At 36.2% G+C, this 21,355-nt stretch overlaps 1 protein-coding gene across 1 annotated transcript in view; it reads right to left on the bottom strand.

Annotated features, from left to right (window-relative positions):
* The window catches only part of dok6 (docking protein 6), a 62,626-nt gene that overhangs the window by 2,829 nt on the left and 38,442 nt on the right, over positions 1–21,355 (bottom strand). The window contains exons 4-7 of the mRNA XM_060861777.1: positions 10,201–10,320; positions 4,194–4,383; positions 3,456–3,594; positions 1,207–1,327 (exon numbers count right to left, since the gene is read on the bottom strand). Coding sequence (XP_060717760.1) covers positions 1,207–1,327; positions 3,456–3,594; positions 4,194–4,383; positions 10,201–10,320 — 570 coding nt within the window. The remainder of the gene's footprint in view (positions 1–1,206; positions 1,328–3,455; positions 3,595–4,193; positions 4,384–10,200; positions 10,321–21,355) is intronic.

The following is a 21,355-nucleotide window of genomic DNA, read 5'->3' as shown; positions in this document are numbered from 1 at the left end:
ACAAACAAATAAATTCCTTTTGTTGAACTCACTGAATAAAACCTTGTTTATCAGCGTTTTTGTTTTTTTTTTAATCAAAAATAGTAATGAAAAGGTAGTGAATGTACAATGAATCAATGGCAAATAAAATAATAATTCACATTTACAAATTCATCAACATATAGCTATTAAATACACAATCTAAAGGGCATCTGTGTTGCCCACAAACATACACACAATCACACATACACACACTCATACATCTCTCTCTCTCTCTCTCTCTCTCTCTCTCGCTCGCTCTCTCTCTCACTCACTCTCTCTCTCTCTTTCCTCCAACATTACAGAATTTATTTCTCCATTTTTAAATGCAGGTATATTCTGCCGAATTTGTATTTCTAAGGATAATAAATGAGCGGGATGAACACCCACTACATCAAACACTAACGCTTTGATAATACAAACGCCACGATGATGGATGAGCCGCGTTGTAAAGCATTGCCTCATTAGAAAGACAAATTTCCATTTGGAAAACACACACACACATACACACATACTGACAAGATGTAGCATGTTGTCTTATTTTCTTATTAAGAATTATATTTGAGTAAAAACGGAACATGTTCATTTGTTGGTGTATTTACAGGAAGTGTGATCTTGTAGTATACACAGTAGTTTGATGCTCCAATGGGACAAATTAACATGCTCGTGAGTTTCTAACACAGCAAAACGTAACAGCCCGTAGCCGTGCTAACAGACAGCAGAGACTGAGCAGCACTCAGACGCTCAATATAAAGCAAACAGCATGGTGCAGCATGGTCGCGTAATGATTATACAGATATATAGATAGATCGTTTCCAGGCTTGACAGAGGGATAAATGTCAGGCATATAGAAAATACTTTAGCTTAGCAAATTACTACGGCAACTTTAAAAGGACAAACACTAAACTAAATGTACAGCCATACGCACTCTATGTTCAGGACAGATTTTAAACAATAAATTGATAATGACTTTAATATGAAATCACTGAAATCTAATCCTCTAAAACAGAGAAAGATGCATCATGTATTATGTTATTCATCACTTTTGAGCTTTGTACCATAACAGTAGAGGAAAGAAAAAAGCATTAGCGCTTTTAAAGTCATTGTGTAGCAATACATAATGAGCATTTGGAGTTCTCTGTATTTAAAACCCTGATGAAGAGACGATGTTAATAATGCAGGACACACCTGTTGTTTTGTCTTGATAACTGTAAATGTCTCCCATGCTGTTCTGACGTGTGATGTGGTGCCAGTAAGCACTCCGTGGCAGAGATATCGACTTGGTTAATGTGTTCTGGCTTAACAAGGTCTGTAAAGAACAAAGCAAACACACACACACACACACACACACACACACACACACACGATTAATGTTACAGTCAACATTTCTAAAGCCTACATAGATTAGAATTATTACTCGAATGACTTTACAATTTACAATCACATTTTTATTAGTCAGCTATCTGTGTCATAAATAATAACAATAGAGATACAAAAAAAAAACAACAGCAGTATTGATGAGGAACATGTGATGAGTTTTCCAGGATGCCACATGCATCGTTTCCAGTCCAAGGTCCAAGTGTAGCTCTTAAACTCCAGCTCTTAGACAGTCAGAACTCTTGGAATGAATCCTTGAAATAAAATCCTGATGGTTCAGAGTGAAGTCTAAAGTCACTTGTGTGAAGCAGAAATAAAATAAAAAAAGAAAAAGACCTGATGTGTGTGAAGCGCACTTCTGAGCTGGGAGAAGAGGTGAGAGGGAGTTTGCTGAACACCACGTTGGAAAGCTGTGTGTATGAACACAATACTGCAGGAAGGGTCACATTCACAGCATGACAGAGTTCAGTGTTCTACCTCACTTCATTACACACACACACTAATTACCATGACTTCATCTGTCAATCATAGTACACACATACACATGCACACACTCATACACACACACACTCATAAACACAGACATACACACACATTCATAAACACACACACATGCACATGCACACACTCATACACACACACTAATTACCATGACTTCATCTGTCAATCATAGTACACACACATACACACACACACTCATACACACACACATTCATTAAACACACACATACACACACATACACATGCACACACTCACACACACACACACACACATTCATAAACACACACATACCCACATACACTAAATACCATGACTTCATCTGTCAATCATAGTACACACACAAGCACATTCACACACTCATACACACACACATTCATAAACACACACATGCACACACACATAAACAAACATGCACATTCACACACTCATACACACACATTCATAAACACACACATACACACACACATTCACACACTCATACACACACACATACACATGCACACACTCATACACACACACATTCATAAACACACAAACATACACACATTCATAAACACACACATACCCACATACACTAATTACCATGACTTCATCTGGCAATCATAGTTCACACACATTCACATTCACACACTCATACACACATTCATAAACACACACATATGCACACACACACATATACATATACACACATGCACACACAAATAAACGCACATACACACAAGGAACAAGCACATCAGTGTGACAGCTCAGGTTGGCTGTTTTGTGGACAAGGTCAGAGAGGCTAGATTGAGATGGTTTGGATATGTACACAGGAAGGAGGTTATATTGGTAGAAGGATGTTGGAGATGTAGCTGCCAGGTAAGAGGTCAAGAGGAAGGCCAAAGGGGAGATATATGGATGTGTTAAATGAGTACATGAAGGTAATTGGTTGCCGAGGATGCTGAGGATAGAGTTAGGTGGAAACAGATGAGTCGCTGTAGCGACCCCTAATGGGAAAAGTAGAAGAAGAAGAAGAAGAAGAAGAAGAAGAAGAAGAAGAAGAAGAAGAAGAAGAAGAGGTTGTGTGTGAAAATCTCAGGAGATTAGCAGTTTCTGAAATACTCAAACCAGCCTCCAACTATCTGACACCAACATCTATGCTGCGTGACTGGGGTAAAGCCACAGAGATCACACTTTTTCTCCATTCTGATGCTTGATGTGAACTGAAGCTCTTAACCTGAATCTGCATGATGTTATGAAATGTGCTGTACATCTTGTATAGGCTGGATAACTTGAAGAAGGTGTACATGTGTTGCTGCTGAAAGCGAACAACGAGTGGAAACTTCCATTGGAAACATATACTGTACAGAGCTAAATAAATGTTCCATGGAGCCACTGAAAAATCGACAAATATAAATAAGTTAATTATTTGGGTGTCTGATTGGTATCTGTGTGAATAGGTACCAAAAAATATGAAATGGTATTCATACAGTCTGAAAAATAATGTATCAATGCCTCTCTATCTAAGACTGTAACCGTCTTAAATGATTCGATTATAAAACAGAATAAATACAATAACCTGTGACTTCTTCTCGAATTCCAGCATCATGCGTTCATGCTGTTCTGCGATCGACAGTGTGGCAGAATGAACTCGCTGGTAGATAACTTCTCCTTCTCTCGTTTGGAACGTGAACAATCCTTCTCCTGTGTCGCACATCCTGTAACACACACACAAACACACACATCACACTAACACATTACAGTCTTTCCACTGAAATAATAATTAATGCAGCTTATTTATGCCTACACCTCAATCAAACCCCAACATCAAGGAAATTCTGCTCTTTTTTCATAAAAGCTGCCAATAAAAAAGACAGCTTTCCTCATGGGGACCAGCCAAAAGATCCCACAAAGCCAAAACTGTCCTTAATAATTGATAATGATATTCTGAATTGAAGTCTGAATTCCCACTGTTCTGTCCCAGGTCTTCTCTTTAGAGTTTAAATGTCCAATTATCCAACAAACAACCCTCATATATCAATTACTGTATGAGGATAAAATCCAGCACATTATGTCCCCTATTCTAGCTTCATTTGTATATATTACATATTGATCAACAGGTTTTTAGATTTGTTGTGAGCAGGAACTGTTAAAAATCCTCATACGTAGCTCTAAATATGCCACAAACAAAATGAATATAAACACTTACTACGATTTCTAAACAGGGCACCAAAATGTTTCATTAGTGTTGAATATTCCTACAGTGAATACTGATGACTTAAAGAATGCTTAAGATTGTAGAAGCAAATGTTTTTACCTTCCGGACTCGAAGGTGAAGCATGTAGAGTCTCGTCCGTAGCGTCGCAGTGAACTCAGAGGCCACATGACCAGTTTAATTCGGGCATTATGAATGTCCCACAGGTAAATAGTCTCCTGCGTGATCTGCATCGTGCACTCGCCATAAATGTCCAGATTAGGCGTGGGCATCAGATACACGTTAAACCTCTCTGGAGACAAATAATCATAAATAATATCATTTTTTGGATATCTTTTTCAAGTCTATTATCTGTCTGTCTATTAAAATGTTGTAGATATTAAAAAAAAAAAACATCAGTGAGTAAAAGACCAACCATGAAGGTTCTGTGAAGGTAAGAAGCTCAGATATTATTAAGGTAAAGAAAAGAGGAACCAAACCAAAGTGTTACACTGACAACCCAATCAAACCTTTATTATTGGTATTTTCTTGCTCTATTATTCCGATATTCGTACTATTATTATTATTATTATTTTCCTAATCTAACTTGTATGTGAGTCAGAAGCATGAAGGTCAACCAACTGTTGCCATGGGATGTGAACACTGGACTTCACAAAGCTGTATCAATTAGTTTTAAATAGACTCTCTGGTGCTTAACCCAAGTGAATCATCACTAATCAGGGCAAATGTCTTTCCTTTTTCCAGAGAAAGGCAGCGTGACGTAGATGTTTCTGTTCAAATTAAATCTGATATGAAAAAATGAATGATAAAAAAACCTGTAGAATGCAGAATGTGATTCACAGCACTGAGATTTCTTCTGAAAGATAATCGATATTTTTCTGTCTTTAAGAAAATCATATAAAAGGACAGAAAAAGATCCAATCGTCTGGAGATGAATGCTTTGTTCGGGTGGGTACACTTTGTACTGATATTTTATTTGATGTCACGCTAAGTTATGTGCACACACACACACACAAGCTCATATATACACACATGTGCTCATACTCTCTGTCTCTATCTCACAAACGTACACACACACAATCACAAACACACACGCTCTCACACATCTAACACACACACAATCACAAACTCACACGCTCTCACACACATACACTCATACTCTATCTCTCTCTCTCTGTCTCACAAACATACACACAATCACACACACGTTCTCACTCATCTCACACACACACACAATCAGACACACACACAGTAAGATGTTGACAGATTTTACTGCTTTTTAATTATAAATACAGCCACACATCCTCTTACAGTTCAGCTCAACAATGCATCACACCAAATTTCAGCTCCATCAGTCATTCGGTTCCTACAAAACAGTTCATGGAACCTAAGCGAAGCCCTATATATGATCACACAAATATCTGAATCCTTAGAATCTTTTCTTGTGAACCATACAACCGATTATGATTAAAATATGAAGAAATTAGACTAATAGAGCAAATGCCAGGTATCAGCCATATCTTTCCCAAATGTGGTACTACAGTATAAGAAAATCCTTCACATGGGTTTAATAACTATTAATGGTTGCACAGTTCCATCTTGTTTTGGTTTGAGTTTGCCAAAAATAAGATCTGGTCTTTTATAATGTGAATTAGTTCAAAAAATAGTAAGAGATCATTAGATTTTTGGCTTTCTTGTTTGGGAGAAAGGCAAAAATGTAATTTTGGTCAATTGGTTCCTGAGTTTCTGAAACAAAATATTGACACTGGACTATAGCAAAACCACTAGGTCCATCAGGCTCATCTCATTTGCCTGAGTAGAAGGAGGGAGTAGCATCTATTCAGCATGTTTCACACCTCTACCAACTATGTTGTAGTCTGTAGGAATTGTGATGATGATGATGATGATGATGATGATGGTGATGATGATGATGATGATGATGATGATGATGAGCAGGAAGAACAAGAAGAACAAATGGGGAAAGGGTACTTGGACTTTATAAGCATACATAAATATTCCATATAAACTCTACTTTCCAAGATGCCAGATATAAAAATAACTCATGATTCACAGTGTTGGCGAGATGTTTCTCCTCTTTAGGTTTCTTCCTTCATCCTCCCACTGTCATGCTTACTTAGGGTTAAAGGAATAGTTTGGATAAATACGAAAAGCACACAGTGTCCACAAAAGTACTCAATCAGCCAAGACATGCCTAGTGTAGGAAAGCACACTCTGTCTAATTGTATTACTCAAACATCCATATGAGTTATAAAAGAGGGAATCATCTTCAATGTGGTCTAATCAAGTAGTATTTGTCAACTGCAATTAAAATTTCCTCCTGTCGGGGATGGTGACGTTTGTGTCTTTGCTAGACGTCATATAGAGGAATAATAATACCGAAATATTAAACTCACTGAAATGATTTATCAGATATGAAATCAATTGAGCCTATAGCCATGGTGTAACAGCACATGCTCTAAAATCAGTTAAAGTGTGTAAAACAGGTATAATTTGCAGTAACAAGGTACGCGAATGGTGTCTATTTAAGTTCAAAGGAGATTTACTGAATATCACTGGAAACTGTTGTGCTGAATATCATTAAAATTGTTGTACTAAATATTGAATATCATTAGAAACTGTTGTACTGAATATCACTGGAAACTGTTGTACTGAATACTGAATATTATTGGAAACTGTTGTACTGAATATCATTGGAAACTGTTGTACTGAATACTGAATATCATTGGAAACTGTTTTACTGAATATCATTGGAAACTGTTGTACTGAATACTGAATATCATTGGAAACTTGTACTGAATACTGAATATCATTGGAAACTGTTGTACTGAATACTGAATATAATTGGTAACTGTTTTACTGAATATCATTAGAAACTGTTGTACTAAATACTGAATATCACTGGAAACTGTTGTACTAAATACTGAATATCACTGGAAACTGTTGTACTGAATACTGAATATCATTGGAAACTGTTGTACTGAATACTGAATATCATTGGAAACTGTTGTACTGAATACTGAATATAATTGGAAACTGTTTTACTGAATATCATTAAAAATTGTTGTACTAAATACTGAATATCATTAGAAACTGTTGTACTGAATATCATTGGAAACTGTTGTACTGAATATCATTGGAAACTGTTGTACTGAATACTGAATATCATTGGAAACTGTTGTACTGAATACTGAATATAATTGGAAACTGTTTTACTGAATATCATTGGAAACTGTTGTACTAAATACTGAATATCATTGGAAACTGTTGTACTGAATATCATTGGAAACTGTTGTACTAAATACTGAATATCATTGGAAACTGTTGTACTGAATACTGAATATCATTGGAAACTGTTGTACTGAATACTGAATATCATTGGAAACTGTTTTACTGAATATCATTGGAAACTGTTGTACTAAATACTGAATATCATTGGAAACTGTTGTACTGAATACTGAATATAATTGGAAACTGTTGTACTGAATACTGAATATAATTGGAAACTGTTGTACTGAATATCATTGGAAACTGTTGTACTAAATACTGAATATAATTGGAAACTGTTTTACTGAATATCATTGGAAACTGTTGTACTAAATACTGAATATAATTGGAAACTGTTTTACTGAATATCATTGGAAACTGTTGTACTAAATACTGAATATCATTGGAAACTGTTGTACTGAATACTGAATATCATTGGAAACTGTTGTACTGAATACTGAATATCATTGGAAACTGTTTTACTGAATATCATTGGAAACTGTTGTACTAAATACTGAATATCATTGGAAACTGTTGTACTGAATACTGAATATAATTGGAAACTGTTGTACTGAATACTGAATATAATTGGAAACTGTTGTACTGAATATCATTAAAAATTGTACTACAGTAAATACTGAATATCATTAGAAACTGTTGTACTGAATAACAATGGAAACTGTTGTACTGAATAACAATGGAAACTGTTGTACTGAATATCTTTGGAAACTGTTGTAGTGAATATTGTACTGAACATACTAACAAGTTACAACAGCATACAACAGAATGCTTATATATATAGTGCTTATTTCAGGTGTAACCAAAAAAAAAAAAAAAAACCACCCAACCCACCCCTTGACCACCTCATAAAAACCCTCTCTCCCACCCCTAGAGGTCTCATTCACAAAAGACATGCTGTATACTATACAAGTACAAGTCCAAAAAAAAAAAAAACAGGGACACAATAAAATACAACAATGGCAAAAGTATGCTAAAAATAGTAAACACCATATATAGACATATAGACATTGTGACACAAAACCTTAGGGAAGAAGAGAACAATGGATTAAACACAAACTAAACAATGTACAGAGGAACGTCAATATCAGTTGTCATGAATGATATGTATAGGGATTGCAGCTGCAGTCCGCGTCACAGGAGTAGAACTTTTCGAGCAGCTCTAACAGTAGTTTATTTTGATATCGAGCCATTTTTGGTTTCAAGAGCGTGAAGAGGAAGCCAGCCATCATTTTCTTCTCTGATGTTAAGCCAAATCGCTATCTGCTGTTTAGGGAGAGGTCGAGCTTGGAATCATCATTTAACAGAAGCATTATGAGGTCCACAGGCAGGCATACTCAACTGAATCGTTTCGAACACACCCTCTTCCAGAAATCATTAACTTTGTCCACATATCATGTGCAGGGACAAGCCAAGCTTCTGATATGAAACCATATGGCAACTGAGACGGATGCACGAGTTCATACAGCTTCTTTGAAGGGGGTCCTGTGATGTACATGAAGTGAATTAACTTGTGGCTAAAATGTTTTGCCTCTCTCTCTCTCTCTCTCTCTCTCTCTCTTTCTTTCTTTCTTTCTTTCTATCTTTTTCCCACAATTGAGATGAAATTGTTGTTTCATAATTAACTCCAAAATATTTGAATACATCCAGATTCTTGGAAGACGGATGGGTGGGCGGGCGGGCGGCAGACAGACAGACAGACAGACAGACAGACAGACAGACAGACAGACAGACAGACAGACAGATAGATAGATAGATAGATAGATAGATAGATAGATAGATAGATAGATAGATAGATAGATAGATAGACAAATTCATTCAGGAAATCCTGTGCAAACCAAAGTGTTAAGTGTAGAGTGCTTAGTACAGTTCAGAACAGTAAAGAATATCAGGGAAAACATCAATGTCAGCATTGATGTTTTCCCCACAGAAGTGGAATTTAAATTAAATAAATAAATCGTAAAAAAAAAAAAATCAAATTAGGTATATAAATCTTCTTCTTAAGTATTTCTTTACTAAAGAAATATTATATACATATATATATATATATATATATATATATATATATATATATATATATATATATATATATTCTAAAGCTGAGATGATTTTTTTTGGTCTCTTTGTCAGTATTAAACGTATAAACATTGTCACTGTATAGCCAATGCAGTACACAGTGAAATGAGACAACGCTTCTCTAGGACCATGATGCTACATAGAACAAAGACAGACCTACATAGAACAACACAGAGCCCTAGCCACATAAAGTGCATCTGTGCAACCTGCTGCAAACAGTGTGAGACAAAACAATACAAAACACTACAAGACAATGCACAAAAGATAATACACAACAGCAGCGCAGACCAGAGTACATACTGTATATTCTGTAGTACATGTGCAAAAATATTGACTGTATTAACATCTGGCGGTTGTATACATGAACACTGCTGTCTGTGGTGTCCATGTACTATGAATAGTCGGGCTAAGAATGTAAATAGCACCATATTGGATCCAGGGTGGATGTTCCAGGGACTCTTTTTTTTTCTTTTTCATCATTTAGTGTGACCCAGTCATATCATTATTCATATCATATGTCATTATTACAATATAAAGCTCCTGTACACTGTACAACATTATTCTAATTTTAAAATGAAACTGAATCGTGTACCTACGAATTTACAAGAATGTGTCCTTGATTAACATTTTTAATTGGGTCATTTTGACCTGAGCAACTCATAAAGGTTGGTGTTCACACATTTGTTGATCATCAAAGAATTAATTAGTAAGCGCTTAATTAAACACTCACCGTTCTGTTCCCTCTGCACCCCTGCTGCTAATAAATCTGGCTCACCGAGGCTGATGTCATTGATCCGGCTGCCCAAACACTCGAAACAAAGCAACTTACACCACTCCTCTGCCTCCAGCTCTGTGGACAACACACACACACACACACACACACACACACACACACACACAGGTCTATGAGTATATAAAAGTTAAGTACCAATGTTCAGTTATGAGAAATTTAGTTGTTGTTTTTTTTAAACTGCACAAAAAAATCTATTCCAACAAAAATAAAATAAAATAAATCAAATACATTGATTACAAATGCATCAATATCATCGCCATCAGCGTCACATTGCTTTGTTGTCGGTGATGGTTGTGTATCGGTGCAGTCAAATAGAACTTTTCAATTTTCTGCCTTTTAAGTAGTAGTAGTCGTGAGAGTGTTGTTGCTAGGCAACTGCAAAACATAGCTAGGTAATGATTTAGCTTAATGATTTAGTCACATAGTCAGTAGGTCTTTTAACGTTTAGACTGAGAAAATGAGACCAAAACATTAAGAACATGAATTTTTTTTTACATACTAATAAATTATTAAGAAAAAAAAGCTAAATAAAATGAACCTGGAATTACACCAGGGAACATCCTGTATTTAATTACTCTGGCTTCTGCCATATTAGCAAACATCAACATTAAAAAAAAGGTACACACATACAAAAATACATGTTTAATTCTCTTCTAAACTCTGTTTCTGGTATCAGATTTATTCGCTCATGCTACATTTCACATCTTCACAAACACTCAGAGACTCACTGTTGAAACAGGGATAAATGGTAAAATAATGAATTTCTGTCAAACCCCAAACATAACAAACTAATCACAGTGTTTTCACATTGTTCTGGAAGGTCTCCTTCCCAAACCACTGACCTTTAAGTGTGCCCAAACACACACACACACACACACACACACACACACACACACACACACACACACACACACTTTTAAGGTTCACCGAGTGGAAGATTGGATAAACAAACACTTCATCAGCATGATGGAGCTCGGTTGCTTTTCTGTTGCTACGTGGAAGCACTGCACAATTAATCGCGTTAATTAAAACCACATAATTTTGGGGGGGTTGCTGTATTTATTTCAGCACAGCATGACACAGTTCATGCTATTTTTATTGAGATACAGTATAACTGTGTAGCTCTTGTTGTTGCTGGTTCTCATTGCTAGGCTTGACACTATCACCTTCAACATGACCAACTGTTCTGGCAATCATATTAATGTAATCTTTATATTAAGTGTAAATCCCCATTAATGCCATTTCTAATTATATTCCAAATTAATCCACTGAACAGTTTTTGAAATCTGCTATTACTTTTGCTCAAAGAACGTTATAGCTAACAGAAACAATTCTGCCTTGTACAATCTTCAGAAGTCCAGTTTCAGTGAGCCTGTACATCATGAAGTCTCATACTCCTGGTCTTGGCTCACAGAACCCGATGCAATCTTCTGCTGTTATATCTCACCTAATCTAGAGATGTTATATCTCACCTGTTTAGAGATGCTTTTCTGCTCATTACATTTGTAAAGACTGATTATTTTGAGTTCACTGTTCACTTCTTCTGGCTATTCTCCTCTCACGTCTTTCATCAATGTGGGGTTTTTTTTTGCCTGCAAAACTGCAGTTCACTGGATGTAGTTTTCTACTTGTTCCATTCTGTATAAACTATGGAAAGTCTTGTATGTAAAAATAGGAGATCAGCAATTTATGAAACGTTCTAACCATTCATCTGGCACTGACAACCAGGTCGCTGAGTCACTGAGATCAAATTTTTTTTTTGCCTGTTCTGATTGTTCATGCAAAGATTAACTGAAGCTTTTGACATGCTTTTATGCAATGTGCTCCTGGCGCATAATTGGCTGATTGGATAATTGCCTGAATGTAGGTGTGTTGATAATAAAGTGCCAGATGACTTTATATCTGACCAGTTTCGTCCTATGCACATATTTTTTCCCTGAGCTGAATGCCATATTTTAAAATCTCCATGTTCGCTTTATATCTTTTCATATTAACACACAGAACCAAATTCCCCATTTAAATATGTTTACAATTACCTGTTGCCACCGAGCTCATAAAATTGTTATCCTTTTTTGTTTTGCAGCCATAATTATTATGGTATACGGCTTTATATAAAAGGGTGTATGATATAATTCTTTTTTTATGATCCCTGCCTCAATGGCAATTCATCCTTACAGGCATAAATATTAGTGGTACATCTGTTCTGTCTCAGTGATGTTCATTTCTGCTGCTGTTCTGCTGTCTGAGACACCGATGCTGTAAATAAGATGCTGTACAGTTATAACGGTTATATTCCATTTCACTTACAAAGTCTGTAAGCTGTGCTAATATTTAGTAGAGAGTTAAGTGTATACAACCTCACAGATTGCACAAGGACAGATCTCCCCCTCACTGCAGGGTATCCACCACAGGAGAGTCTGCAGAAGGGTTAGTATTGTCATCAGGGATCCCTTCCATCCTGCCCACTCACTGTTCACACTCATGAAGTCTGGTAAATGGTACCAGAGCATCACAGCCAGAACATCCAGACTCCGTGACAGCTTATACCCGCAGGCTGTCAGATTTATAAACAACAGCCACCCTCTTCCACTTCCACCTCTGTATTACCCTTCCAAACACTGACACACAATAGTACAAACGCTGCAGTGTGCACTTTACATGACATTAATTCTCCTTATGTAAATACCACCAAGAATACATTTACTGCATTCCCACTCTACCTCTGTTAACGTCTCAAACATGAATTTCATCTTTCATATTGCTGCTTTATTCTAGCGTTGCCTGATATCTGGCACAAATACTGCACCTAAATGATATCTATCCAAGCACTGTGTGGGATCATACTAAATATTACCACGTTATGTTATTTGTTTATTTTTATTAAAGTAAATTTAACATATTATTAATGTTAATTTGTTCATTTATTTATTTGTTATTATTTTGTTTTTATTTGAAATCTCCTGCAGTTCCTGTGACATAAAGTTTTGTCTACATGTGTTTATGTACTGGAGGTTTTGTCTGCATATTTTGTTTACATGTTATGCATTGGGAGGTTTTCTCTGTGTTGTTATTTACTGACAGGTTTTATCTAGGGTTGTTATGCATTGGGAGGTTGTGTCTATGTTTTGTTTCAAGAGGTTTTGTCTAGATGTTATATATCGAAAATGTTTTACTTTGTCTGTTTATATCATGTTAAGTATCAGGAACATTGTTTACATGTTATCTATAGACATGTTTTGTCTACATTTTTTCCATTGGGAGGTTTTGTTTACGTGTTGCTTTATTTTGTTAGGTTGTGTCTGTGTGTTGTTTTATTTTGTTAGGTTTTGTCCCTGTGTTGCTTTATTTTGTTAAGTTTTGTTTATGTATTGCTTTATTTTGTTAGGTTGTGTCTCTATGTTGCTTTATTTTGTTAGGTTGTGTCGGTATTGCTTTATTTTGTTAGGTTGTGTCTCTATGTTGCTTTATTTTGTTAGGTTGTGTCCCTGTGTTGCTTTTTTTGTTACATGTTATGTATTGGGATGTTTTGTCTGTGTGTTGCTTTATTTTGTTAAGTTTTGTTTATGTATAGCATTATATTGTTAGGTTTTATTTATGTACAGCATTATTTTGTTAGGATTTGTTTATGTATAGCATTATTTTGTTAGGTTTTGTATACAGGTTATGTGTTATAAGGTTTTGTCTTAATGTTATGAACTATTAGGTCACTGCAATAGAATCTGTGGCCTTTATTTTACAAACGCAATAAGTATTAATTCTAGCACTGATCAATGAATGGTGTCCAAATAATAATAATAATAATAATAATAATAATAATAATAATAATAATAATAATAATAATAATAAATTATGTCCCACTAATTAGGGCATTAATCAAGTTTGAAAACTTTCAGCAAATAAGCCAGCAAGCAAATGTCATGATGATGAGGTTGAAAATAAATTGCAAGAATATCTTGATGGCTACATAGAAAGCATGAGTCCATTATTAACTGGGAGATATCAAAGACTTGTGCTAGTAATATCGAAAAGTTATCAGAGCCAAATGTGAAGTCATCTGAGTCTCATTACACACATTATGTTTTCAGGGAAAATTACAACCCCAGGATATGTCACTGATATGGCACAAAGCCACAAGGGCTACTCTTACATCATTTGCTTTGGTTTACTGTGTATGCCCCTGTCCTCTTATTGGCTAGTTTAACTATAAAATATGATTGAAATCTTTATCATAAGACAGCAAAGCATTAATTTCATGAAGTTAGCTTTTTAAAAACAATGACTGACCTAGAGTATGTCCATAACCCTATAAAATCACAGTTGCTAAATGCTAAATGAAAATAGGAGATACATTTATGTTACCCAGTATAGAATATAAAAATATAGCATACATTCTAATCAACAGGGAAGACAATATAGGACAGAAAATAATACCAAACACACACACACACACACACACACACACACACACACAAACATGAGGAGGAGCATAGAGATTAAAAGTCCTCGGAGCCAAGACGAATAACCTTCTGATTGAGCTAGAGTTCAGGGTGTGTGTGTGTGTGTGTGTGTGTGCGTGTGTGTGCGTGTGTGTGTGTGTGCATGTGTGCATGTGTTGGAGTGTTAGAACCAGAGTGACCTAACAGTCCAAGACGGGGTGAGAAAGAAAAAAATGACTAGAAAAGAATGTATAATAATCCCTTTCATTCACTGTGGTCACGTTAGTACACAATGCATTTTATATATAATAAAAAAATAACATGAACAAACCAGTACCACATAACACCTCCAAACCAGTTCAGTGTTACATACAGCACACCATTATCCAGTGTTACATACAGCACACCATTATCCTGATGGTTTGTTGCTCCTCCCAATTCAACATGGCTGACAGTGACGATGCAACATAAGTATATATAATAGTATATAAGCTTATTATGATATATAATGATATAGTATATAACTATAAATAATAATAATGAAAGTAAAATTATTTACACAAAAAATTCTTGCCTTAAATTTAGTGAATAATAATAATAATAATAATAATAATAATAATAATAATAATAATAACAGTTCCACACAATGAAAGTATTTAAGCATTTTTCAACAGTAAACTTTTTTACTTTTAGTTTCTGTCTGCTAACTTTGATAACGTCACAATTTCTATTTTTCCCCCTACCTTTTTTAAAGTTAATAAAGTCCATCATTAAATATATAGCAGCTGCACATCAACCACTGCAGCAAGTGTAATGTTTACTGCACAGGTTGTGTTTACTTCTTTTCACTTCACAAATCAATAAAATCTGATTCTGTCAAAGGTGAACAAACTTCTGAATGCAACAGTATAGTATAGATTTTTTTTTTTTTTTAAACAGTAAACTTGTAAAACATTACACACATGGACAGAATTATAAAATCCCTTTTACTTTTTCCCTGAGGAAGACCATAGAAAACAGCAGTCCTAATACTGCCTTGTACAGTAAATGGGACAGACTTTATCCCAGGAGCACAAACGCTGCCCAAAACGCCACCTGCGAGGAAATTAAGTTTTTGAACAATACTGTACATAATAAAGACCGATTTCCTTTTTAACTGTGTATAATAACAAGCTTCATTTATGATGTGTGTATATTTACTTGTTTGTCTAAACCTTAGAATCGACTTCCTGCCAGTGATTGGGGCTCGGACACACACTCTCAGTATTAAATGTAGATTAAAAACATATCTCTTTAGCCTGAAATACACATACTGTAATACATCCCATAACCTTGTGCTCCTGTACATCTGATCACATGTACATTATCAATCATCTAGTGCTTGTTAATATTATGAAAAGCAGCTACGCTAATTCCTCTCCACTTACTATACTTTTTCTACCCATCCTGAGGCATCCAGAGATTGTGCCAGCTCTAGTTGGATTCCGCTTCATGAAGTCATTCAAAGAGAAGCTGCTACATCTGGTCATTGAGGACAATAACCTCTTAATACACAATTGTCGGACTGTATATGACTGTAGAAAGGACATTATTCATAATAACACTCTCTGGTGTTTATAATCATTTATAATCACACCCTCCAGTGTCACCCAAATGAGGATAAGGTTCACTTTTGAGTCTGGTTCCTCTCAAGGTTTCTTCCTCTTCCATCTAAGGGAGTTTTTCCTCACCACAATCACCACAATCACCTCAGGCTTCTCAATGGGGATAAATACAAAAACATTTAAATATAAGTCTAATATTAATCTTAAACTTTTGTATAATATTAATCTTTAAATAATATAAAACTTTTTGTACTACATTTCTTATGTTCAGTAAAGCTGCTTTGAGACGATGTCCGTTGTCAAAAGAGCTATACAAATACAATTAAATTGAATTTATTGTCTTCCATAATGCTGTGCTTATTTGCGCCCCCCGTCTGTTTCACAGGGGACGGGGTATCTGTGATATCTGTGATAACCGGATTGGCTGTGACAGTATACAACACTTGGAAGGTAATAACAATTTCTCAGCAGGAGTTTTACTCGTCTTAGCAACACACACACACACACACACACACACACACACACACACACACACACACACACACACACACACACACACACACACACACACACACAATAACCGACCTCAGCATTTCGCTGACCCTCCACACACACACACACACACTTCAGTCAGAGCTCAATGACAAAGACATTTTACTCTGTTCATACGGAAGCATGTTGCACTCGGTGTGCATTCTGATACTTAAATGTAAATGTCTTCCTCGCTGCAGCAATTTCCTGTCTCAATAACTTCGCTACTATTGACATTTTGTTTACGCAGAGACTTGCTTGCGTCTGAGTAGCAAACTGGAAAATTAAATTAAAGTCTATTTGGAGTTCAACTGATTTTAGTTTAACGTACACAACATTTAGGGGCTAGCTGTTAAAGGAAAATAACCAATGGTGTCGTACGCTGGTGTGACATGATCTAAAAACAAAGCTAAATTATAGTTACCACCACAAAATGTAGTATAGATGCCTTTATTATTATCGCCATATATTCATTACAGCATAAATCTTTTCTTCACATATCCCAGCTGAGGAGGTTGGGGTCTGAGCACAGGGGCAGCTATGATACAGCTCCCCTGGGGCAGGGAGAGTTAAGGGTTTTGTTCAATCTTGGTAGCACCAGGACTTGAACCATGATCTTCTGGAGGTTATCAACAACCCAGAGCCCCTAATATTGTATAACAGCATGTGTTATATTTTTTGTAACCCACAGAGATATGCCAACAATTACAATTTTTCATTCATGAATGAATGACATTATAATTTCTATCCATTTCTAGTTACCTCCCGGCCCTTCTGAACGGCAGCAATATAAAGCCGTTCCCTTAACCAGCCTCTCTTTCCTGTGTGAGAAAACCCTTCTGACTGTTAGAAAACAGCGCCAAATAAACCTCTTCTCGTAACAGGAATGACTCGTAGTTTTAATTTGTTTACTATGGCGTCAGTCCCTGTGAATTCGCTGTTATTACAGAAACATTAAAGTGTTAGTACTAGCGCATTAATGTAGACCTGTGATTTGCATTACAGCCAGAAATGTCTGATCTCCTGTTATGGAAATTTACTCAACATCTTCTGACCAGATTTAAATATGTAGCTGCTCTGAGGTAGACGGACACTGGACAGAGAGCACAGTTGTAATGTTTTCGTCAACACGCTTGGGCAGGCTGTGTGACGGTACTCTTGAAAAACGTGTTGGACTTATGATGTTTTTATTTACATTTTCAGAGCAGCAGCTCATATACAAACTCATACTGACTGACAAATGGAAGGTGGATAAGGGTGCTTTAAGGGTGCATTACAACCGGATTGCATCACAGCGACGCCTTTTGTGTTTTGTTTTCGACTTTCTCATTCATTGCCAAAAATCTGCCCTCAGAAAGCATGTGGAAATTCCCCTGAGTACAGACCTCTGTGCTTTACGATCACCTTCAACCACAATACTTTATTTTTATATAGAATTCTCAGTAAATCGTTAGGTTATATCAAGCCTTACACCTTACTTGTGCTTGTGTTTTGCCCTGCTTTTGCTCCCAGGTGTTATTCTAACCTTGTGTTTCCTTGTATTATCATTTCTGGTTTTTGTTTTTTTATATATATTTTTATATATTTTTGTCTGAGCATTTATCCTTGACCTCTTGTTAGTCATATCTACTATATGCCTATGTCCAGTCAGTCCCTTCAGGATTTCATGGAGTTTTATATGATTGGTGTGGTTGTTTTTCAAAATTTGTGATGCTTTACTAGCAGTGACTCTGGGTTGTGATGCATATTGTGATGATGTCACACGATGTGTCTTGGCCCAAAACTATAGAAAATATGCAGTAATTTTGCAAATCACTGAGTGTGCATGAGTTAGCAGTCATTTCTTCCATCACAAAAATCTGGAGGAACTGTCTAGTTGCTAGTAACATCCAATTTTCTACTCATGTTAGTTAAGTACTTAGTTACGGTTGCCATCTCTTATGTCAGAGGTCATAAACCGATGGACTGTGGGTCACATGGGTCCAGTGGAACAAAATAACTGGTCATAGATCTAAATATAACCAGTTCAACTTCTGTAGCAGATTCTTTGTAATGGCTTATCCAATCACATGCACTCAAGTCATTTTATTTATTTATTTATTTTTACTAAAAGTATTTTTTTTTTCAGCTCATCAGCTGAAATCAGCTCATCAGATAAGAGATAAATTCAGACGTTTAGAAAGGGAAACACTTTCACTTTTTTCTTTAAATCTCTCTGGTCATAATAGCAAACTGCTAACATTGTCTAAAAAATATATTTTAGGCAAATATGGGGGATGTAGAAGCCTAGTGGTTAAGATGTTGGCCGACAGAGCAAAAGGCTGCAAGTTTGAATCCCAGGTCCATCAAGCTGCCACCACTGGGCCCCCTAGCAAGGCCCTTAACCTTGGTTATATAAAATGAGTTAATATTGTAAGTATCTCTGGATAAGGGTGTCTGCCAAATGCTGTTAATGTAATGTAAAACAGAATGTTTGGGTTTTTCAGCCCGTGTCAACCCTAGTGATGCCACATCCACCCATGTGTAGGAGCCAAGTGAGCAAAATGAGCCAAGCTCTCGGGGTGGGATGAACAGCATCTCTCTCTCTCTCTCTGCTGTCAATCACAGTGCCTCTAGCCAATCACAGGCTTCTGTGAGCTCATGCATGTAAAAGAGGGTTCCAGCATGTTCTGCCATATGTGCTACAGTCCACTGCCTTGTGATACAGAATGAGCAGCAGATCAAAAAATGATGTAGCTGATTGGCTTCATATTTAATTATTTTAATTAAATGTCATATATAGAAGACGATGCAAATAAAGATAAATGTGACACAGTGTTTTTATATAGCTAGGAAAAAATTATAAAGATTTATAAGGATAATAAAAGCCCCTGCAAATCAACTCCAGAGGGCAAATTGCCCTTTAATAAAAAAAAGTTCTTTTCTGACCCTGATTCAATCCTTAGTTCTGGTTAACAGTGTGTGTGTGTGTGTGTGTGTGTGTGTGTGTGTGTGTGTGTGTTCCTTTTTCGCCCAGTGTGCCGTTCTTGTTTTCTACATTTTGTCTCGTCATCCTTTCTTTATCAATCATCTTGCGCTGGTGTCCATCATAGTGAGCCTCTGCTCTGGTGTCAACCTCATTAAAACAGACGACAGACAAATGGATGGATGGTTGGATAGATGGATGGATGGACGGATACCCGTTTCGAAGGAAGAAATAAATAATTCCTCATATTTTATCAGATATGAAGATATTTACTGATGCTACGATTCCGGCTGCTTGGTAAACTTTATGTAACATTCTTGTTGTTCACAAACTGTAACTGTGTGTTTGTGATAAAACAAATAAGGCTAATTTTGTAGTATGTAGAACAGTAAAACAGCTCTTTTGGCTTCAAGAGGTGTACCGTACGGTCTGGACGAGATCTAAGGGGAACTCTAATGGATTGATATTGTATTGATGTTGAATAGGACAGTGCAGGAATACTGTGCAGATCCATGAGTCACAATCTGATAGAGCTTAAAGTGTAAACACAATAAGCATAATCAGACCAAATAAACCTAATAAAGACTAATAGTTTTTAGAACTGCATACAAATTACCGAAAGATGAGCTGTACTGCACGGTGCCTGGTAATTAAAATTCTTATCTGATATCAAATGAATTGCACAATGAACATCCGAGGACTTCGGTATTGAATCTACAAACGCATTCATCTTGTAAAGCCTAATAGCAGAAGGGAGGAAGGGAGGAATGGCTTCCTAAAGGACCGCTCATTACAGAAGGTATTAAAATGACACAGAGTTACATATGGTACGCTTAAATCGATGCATTCATTTGACTTTGTTTGCTCTTGTATATACACCAGTTTATTATTTCTAGTGAGATCTAATGAGTAATAAACTGGCAGGTCTGTGTACTGTGTGTACCAAGCCCTGACTTCTGTGTTCTTCATTACGTGCTTTTATATTGTCTTCAATTATCCTCGAGTTAAGCTCGAATGAATCGGATCTTGCTATGCAGCATTTTTTTTCTAACCTTTAAAACTTGAAGGATCTGTCAGCGGATCCAGACGTTCATTCTTCACTCTCTAAACCGCATCCCTTTTCCATTTGTTTAACTGCAGCTTCATGAATAATTCATGTTCATTACGAAATAATATGCTTTAAGATGAATAACTGCACATTAAACCGTGGCATCAATTTGGTCATTTGCTTATTAATCAATTAATAACAGTTGATCATTCAGACTTTGCTGGAAAGAAAGTATTATGGGTTTTGCTTGTGCACAGCCAGAACTCAAAGGTGTTGCATTTTTTTGGTGAAACTGCATTTAATGAACAGCTAAACTTAGTCATCGTCACTGGTTTGTTGTTTGAGCAGCAGTGTAAATTCTTGCCAAAGCAAAATATTAATAAATGAACACTGCTTGTTGACTTCTGAGATCAAGTTCATCAAGTTTTATGGTTCTTAAAGCAGGACTTCAAGAGGTCTGTGTAGCACATCAGTGATGGAAATTTGGTTAGTAGTTGAAAACATGACC

The sequence above is a fragment of the Tachysurus vachellii genome, chromosome 25, assembly GCF_030014155.1.
Source record: "Tachysurus vachellii isolate PV-2020 chromosome 25, HZAU_Pvac_v1, whole genome shotgun sequence".
Taxonomy (NCBI): Eukaryota; Metazoa; Chordata; class Actinopteri; order Siluriformes; family Bagridae; genus Tachysurus; species Tachysurus vachellii.
The sequence above is the reverse complement of the archived record's forward strand: the minus strand, read 5'-3'. Positions and strand labels throughout refer to the sequence as shown.